Below are 6,841 nucleotides of genomic sequence, written 5' to 3' on the forward strand. Positions count from 1 at the left end.
AAACTTTACATTTATTTCTTTCCACACTTGACAACATAAATACAGTGATTATTTCTGCTCTGTTTACTCTGTATATTTTTTTTTTTTTGAGTCAGAATCTCACTCTGTCGCCCAGGCTGGAGTGCAGTGGCATGCTCACAGCCACCTCAGCCTTGACCTGCTGGTCTCAGGCGATCCTTCTGCCTCAGCCTTCCAAATAGCTGGAACTACAGGCACATGCCACCACGCCCAGGTAATTTTTTCATTTATTGTAGAAATGAGGTCTCTCCAAGTTGCCCTGGCTGGTCTTGAACTCAGGCAGTCCTCTCACCTCGGCCTCCCAAAGTGCTGGGATTATAGGGGTGAGCCACTGCCCCCAGAAAAATATTTTGGAAAAATATTTTGGTCAGTTGAAGCCATAGGGGTAGATGAAAAAGCTTAGGGAGAGATATATTTGGTGAGAAAAAGGTCTGGGGAAGAAACTAGAGAACACCAGCATTTAATGAGGGGACAAAAGGGACTAAGGAGGAATAAGCAGAGAGGTAGGAGGGCCAGGAAATGATGTCTTGGAAGCCAAGGGAAAACTGGGCTTCAAAAAGATGTCAAGTTTTGAGAGAGAGAGGTCATGTTTCTCACTAGTTACCTCTCTCTCAAGCTTATATATGCCTCATTTTTTCCTTTTCTCAGTTACAGTGACATGAAACTGAGACCTCCTGTTCCCTTCTTTGCACACGTAGTAGGCAGGGTCAGCTATGGACATTTATACAAGTCTCTTCCCATACTACTGTGTTAGCTATAGTCCTGGCTATGGTATATTAACCTAACATTCCTACTCTCCTCCAACTTCCAGCTGGATGTTAACAATCATATCCTGTTACAACTGTTCCGAGCATGTGAAGGACATCTCATTAACTCACATCTTTTTAGCCTAGCAGCATAATTCTTATGTGTTTATTTTCCAATTTCCCATAGCACTTCCCCTTTCAACCCTGCTGTGATGTGTGTAAATTTTCTTCCCTGTCTCCCACATTGAGATGCTGTGTGAATTTTGCCTTCTCCCCTATTACACGTGGGTTTAATTAACTACTTTCTCTACCTTTTTGCTCTTTCTGTTCCTTATTCCTCCTACCCTGTCTTTTTGTCACTGGCAATTTCATTGCTGATCTCCTGTCTCCCTTTCTCCTTTTTCCTTCTCCCTAATGTATGATGTAGCCGTATCTAATATCCATTTTGGTATTTCTTATATTATTTGTCTTTAATATTTCTGCATTTTATTTGGACTAGATTGTTAATTTTTTTTTTTTTTTTTTTGAGTCAGAGTCTCATCTTGTTGCCCATGTTGGAGTGCAGCAGCCCAGTTGTGGCTACTGCAGCCTCGACCTGCTGGGCTCAGGTGACCCTGCCTTAGCCTTCCAAATAGCTGGGACTACAGGTGTGCACCACCACACCCAGCTAAGTTTTTGATTTACGGTAGAGATGAAGTGTTACCATGTTTCCCAGGCTGGTCTTGAACTCCTGGGCTCAGACAATCCTCTTGCCTTGGCCTCTCAAAGTGCTGGGATTACAGGCATGAGCCACTGCACCCAGCCCTAGATTATTCATCTCTTAAGTGCAAGGAAGGCACCTTCACTTATTTGTGCAGATTTGCCTAGCATATATCTGCGTATGCACATATGCTCTTGATTGAACTAATTTTTTTGAGTGGGGGTTGAGGTTTGGGGGATTGTTTTATTCTGCCACCCAGGCTGGAGTGAAATGGCACAGTCACAGCTCAGGTGGTCCTTCTGCCTCGGCATCTTGAGTAGCTGGAACTAACAGGCACACACTGCCACACCTGGCTAATTTTTTTTTTTGAGTCAGACTCTTACTTTGTCTCCCAGGCTGGGGTGCAGTGGCACACTCACGGCTACCTCAACCTTGACCTGCTGGGCTCAGGTGATCCTTACACCTCAGCCTTCCAAGTATCTGGAACCACAGGTATATGCCACCACGCCATGCTAATTTTTTAACTTATTGTAGGAATGAGGTCTTACCAGTTTCCCAGGCTTGTCTTGAACCCGTAGGCTCAGGTAATCTTCTCGCCTCTGTCTCCCAAAGTGCTGGGATTACAGGCGCACCCTGCCTAATTTTTATATTTTTTGTAGAGATGAGGTCTTGCTAATGTTGCTTAGGCTACTCTCAACGCCTGGGCTCAAGCAATCCGCCTGCCTTGGCCTCCCAAAGTCCTGGGATTACAGGCATGAGCCACCAGGCCCCAGTTACAGAGAAAAGAAACTTTCCCAGGGCACTGGGGATGAGGAATAAAATAGAGCTCTTAGACTTCTCTTAGTTGGGAGGAGAAGCTTCTTATAGAAGATATACTAATTTGTTTGGGCCTTACTCCCCAGAGAGTTCTTTGAAGAACAGATTTTCTTCTTTATCTGTCCAAGTCAAGTTGCTAAAGATCCTTAGATATTTCTTTTACCTGTTGGTTTGAGGTACTGTTTAGGAGTTGCTTTAGGAATATTATGTATATATCCCCAAGCAATTGTTCTTTTCTAGATTCAAATACAGGCTTTCAGATGGATTTGGAAGTGTTATGTAGATTTTCCAAAACTCGTTGATTAATTAGGCTGAATGAAACTATGTGACAAAAAACTTAATTTTCTCACTGTGAACACCCTAACTTAATGGCTAGGCTTAGTTACCTACTTTGTGACTGAACAGCTCTCTAGATAGTTTGGAAGTTTTTGGAGACAAAAACTGGGTCCTATATTATGTGTCTTCACCAAAGGCATATGTTTTATAAGTGCTCAGGAAATATAAATTAAATGAATAAATAAACTCAGTACATTCTGTGCTATATTGTATTTATGTAAAGGGGACAAATTTTCTTTTACGCTCTTTCAGCGTACTCAACTTCAATTCTGTGGCTATAATTCCATAATCCAAACTTGTGAATCTGAGACTGTTTATCTTATGATGTAGCAGTATAGAACTTGAAACTTCTAAGGCACAAACTTGAAATTTCTACTTGTGATGAATAACTGTTATTTTCCTGGAAATATCTTTCTGCGGGAATTGGCTTGTCTCATCTTTGTTGCATTTCCCCTCATATAAACCTTGTGCTTCAATAAGACTTTTCTGGAGAACATTTTTGTCATTAATGTAAGTACTATTTGCATGTTCTACTTTGGGATTGGGATTATATTTGAGTTAGTTCATCCAAGCAGATATTCTTCCATTTATGATAGACACTGCCTTTACATAGTGATTGTCTGGCTCTTTCTGGAATAATTTCTGTTCATATAATTTTCCCCTGATTATTATTATAGAAGAATCATTATTTTTATTTATTTATTTATTTATTTTTGAGTCAGAGTCTCACTCTGTCGCCCAGGCTGGAGTACAGTGGCACTCTCCCAGCCACTGCAACCTTGACTTGCTGGACTCAGGTGATTCTTCTGTCTCAGCCTTCCAAGTAACTGGAACTACAGGCACACACCACCATGCTTAGCTAATTTTTTGACTTCTTATAGAGATGAGGTCTCGACATGTTGTCCAGGCTGGTCTTGAACCCACGAGCTCAAGCAGTCCTCTCGCCTGCCCTCCCAAAATGCTGGGATTACAGGCGTGAGCCACCACACCTGGCAGAAAATCCATTATATTTATTATTGTCTTGTGATAGTAATTTTGTTTTTAAGTGACAATGTCTAGTTTAATAATGACTAGTTATTAGTCGTTAAACTAGAGGCTGAGTGGTATGAACTAGACCCTCATCTGCCTCTGACCACGTTTCCATCAAAATTAAATGTTCTCAGGGACCTTTTCACTTTTGCCTGGACTCCCTTTCATAAATATAAGAAGACTTACCTTTCCTAAAATTTTACTGTATATAGTGCATAGGTATATGTTGAGATGGTATTAGTTTTAACAATAAAATATATAAAACTGATGCTGGGTGTGGTGGCTCATGCCTAAAATCCCAGCACTTTGGGAGGCAGAGGCAAGAGGATTGCTTGAGCCCAGGGGTTTGTGACCAGCCTGGGGAACTTGGCAAGACCTTGTCTCTACAATAAATCAAAAACCTATGCAGATGTGGTGTGGTATGCACCTGTGGTTTCAGCTATGGGAAGGATGAGGTAGAAGGATTGCCTGAGCCTAGCAGGTCAAGACTGCGGTGGCCATGAGTGTGCCGCTGCACTCCAGCCTAGGGGACAGAGTAAGACTCTGACTCAAAAAAAAAAAGAAAAAGAAAAATATATATAGTCACACACATATATATAAAACTTTTGCCTAAGGATGGAAATTGTAGGCATGCAGGCCTGGCAATAATGTCCTCATCACTTGGCCTCATGTTTTGTGAAACTGCATTAGTCTAACCATGAATATATATCCAAAGGGGAAGGAACAGACTGATACAGGCATTCCCCTCGCCCACACCACTAACTTTATTGAGGTTTAATTGGTATAAAAAACTGCACATAATTAATGTGTACGGTTTTGATATATGTATACACTTATGTTACTGTTACCATAATCAAGATAATAAACATATCCATCATCGCCAAAAGTTTGTGTGTGTGTGTGTGTGTGTGTGTGTGTGTGTGTGTGTGTGTGTGTGTAAGAATGCTTAACAAATTTTTCAGTACACAATACCTTATTAACTATAGGCACTATGTGGTACAACCAGTCTCTTACTCATTTTGTATAACTCTAACAAAGATATTTTTCTGTGGATACCTTAGATATGTTTCTAGGAACCTAACAAATAGTTAACAGCATTCTGGGACATTTAAATTTTCCTTGAAGAAAAGATCCTAATGAGAAAGCTTCCAGGGCTTAGCAAAATAGATGTTGTTCCTTCAATTTGCCTAGCTTTCCTCAAAGGACTTTCTTCTTTCCTGTAGTGAGATTAGTCGCCTGGACCTGGGTCTAAGTGTGGAGGTATGGAACAAAGGACTGATCTGGGATACCATGTTGGGGACCGTGTGGATTGCCTTGAAGACTATTCGTCAGTCTGATGAGGTCAGTCAGTGCATTGCCCATTTGGAGGTATGGTTCCTAGCCCTTGCTTCTCTCTATACTAGCTCCACTCTAGGTAATATTCATCCATACATCTCAGATTATTCTGTTTCCTTTTTAATTAGAGAGTGTGTGGCCTGCCTATTCCTAACTTCACCCAGAGGTTTTATTTAAGTCTGGCCTACTCTGTGTCCTGTGACTGAACTCAGAGGTGCCAAAGCACCTCAGCGCTGGTAGCCAGCCAGCCCCTTCTGAGTAGTGTTTACCCGGGGTACGTTTGATTTCTGCATTCTCACACTTCCCTGTGAGGAGTTCCATTTAACTTCCTTGCTGAATACTATTCTCTACTTTGTCTGAGTCACCAATCTTTAGAGAATTGGTTTTAGTCTTCTTCTTCCACATGTAACCCTAACAGAGTTTAAGAAACTACCAGACTTGGCAATTGATATTTCTAGTCCAGAACTCTCAACCGATTTTCCCAGATTAGACCACAACTCAGCATCATTTTCTTATAGACACTCACTTTGGACCTGTTTAAACTTGATTACATTCCTATTTGGCTTTAACGCAGACCATGAGTTCTCTTTGGGATTGGAGAGATTTTTCTGTATTTTTTTTAGTTCTGGCTAAGTCTATCTATTTCCCTAGGTAGATGGGGAGTTCATTTTCAGATGGCAGACCCCAGTTCAATTCCATTTAGCTAGCAGTGTTGATAGCTTTATACTGATTAGAAGCAGTGACATATCATTAGGTGACACAGTCATTAAGAATTGTGCAGATTAAATATTGATCCACGGAGATGCTTAGTTTTAGAGTTTGATATTCCAGAAATTGTAGTCTCATTGAGCCTGCAAAGCTGAGCACAGTGAAAGCTGCTCTTCCCAACAAAGAGGGAGAACAGAAACCATATGCAGCAGAGGGAGGAAGTGACAGTGGCATGTTTGCCTTCTCAGGATGTGAGTGGTCCTTAGACGCTCTCAAGCAAGAAACTTCAGAGAAAAACTCCTGGCTCTTGAATCAAGAGGGGAGCCTAGAAAGATTAAAGTTTAATCCTAGATTTTTGTTTCCTAGGAAGGGCCTGGGGAGTGGTCCACATTGGAAGCAGAGACATTAATGAAAGATGATGAGATCTGTGGAACTAAAAACCCAACTCCTCATAAAATTTTGCTTGATACAAGATTTGAGTTACCTTTTGGTGAGTCTATTTGATTAAATTTTTAAAAACATTTAATGCTTTTTACCGCATTATCAAACATATTGCTTGCCAGTTGTTTCACTAATGTGTATTTTGTCTCCTCAGCCATCTCCTTTGAGGACATTCTGTCTACATCCACTGTCTTCCCCGTAATACCTAGCCCAGGGCATGGTGCAGAGTAGACTATAGAATGGTACTCATTAAAAAATCCACATTCTCTTCCACTCAGTTTTCTGTGACTATTTATTATAATGACTTATGAAATAGCTGCTTGTTAGTTTTATTCTTTTTTTTTGTTTTTTTTTTTTTAAGAAAGGGAGATTTAGCCGGGCTCGGTGGCTCAGCCTGTAATCCCATGCCTTTGGGAGGCTGAGGTGAGTGGATTGCCTGAGCCCGCGGGTTCAAGACCCACCTGGGCAGCGAGACCTCATCTTTACAATAAATCAAAAAATCAAGCCGGGCTCGGTGGCTCAGCCTGTAATCCCGCGCCTTTGGGAGGCTGAGGTGAGTGGATTGCCTGAGCCCACGGGTTCGAGACCCGCCTAGGCAGTGAGACCTCATCTCTACAATAAATCAAAAAATCAACTGGGTGTGGTAGTGCATGCCTTTAATTCCAGCTACTTGGAAGGCTGAGGCGGAAGGATCGCCGGAGCCCAGCAGGAA

The 6,841-nt window shown here is 41.6% G+C and overlaps 1 protein-coding gene across 1 annotated transcript in view; it reads left to right on the forward strand.

Moving 5' to 3' along the window:
• Window positions 1-6,841, forward strand: part of LOC103253290 (protein unc-13 homolog B-like) — a 107,770-nt gene that overhangs the window by 78,385 nt on the left and 22,544 nt on the right. The window contains exons 4-5 of the mRNA XM_008051662.2: window positions 4,869-4,986; window positions 6,055-6,178. Of these exons, the coding sequence (XP_008049853.1) occupies window positions 4,869-4,986; window positions 6,055-6,178 (242 nt within the window). The remainder of the gene's footprint in view (window positions 1-4,868; window positions 4,987-6,054; window positions 6,179-6,841) is intronic.

Source organism: Carlito syrichta, unplaced genomic scaffold (assembly GCF_000164805.1).
Source record: "Carlito syrichta isolate Samal-C Ts95f unplaced genomic scaffold, Tarsius_syrichta-2.0.1 Scaffold218378, whole genome shotgun sequence".
Classification (NCBI taxonomy): Eukaryota; Metazoa; Chordata; class Mammalia; order Primates; family Tarsiidae; genus Carlito; species Carlito syrichta.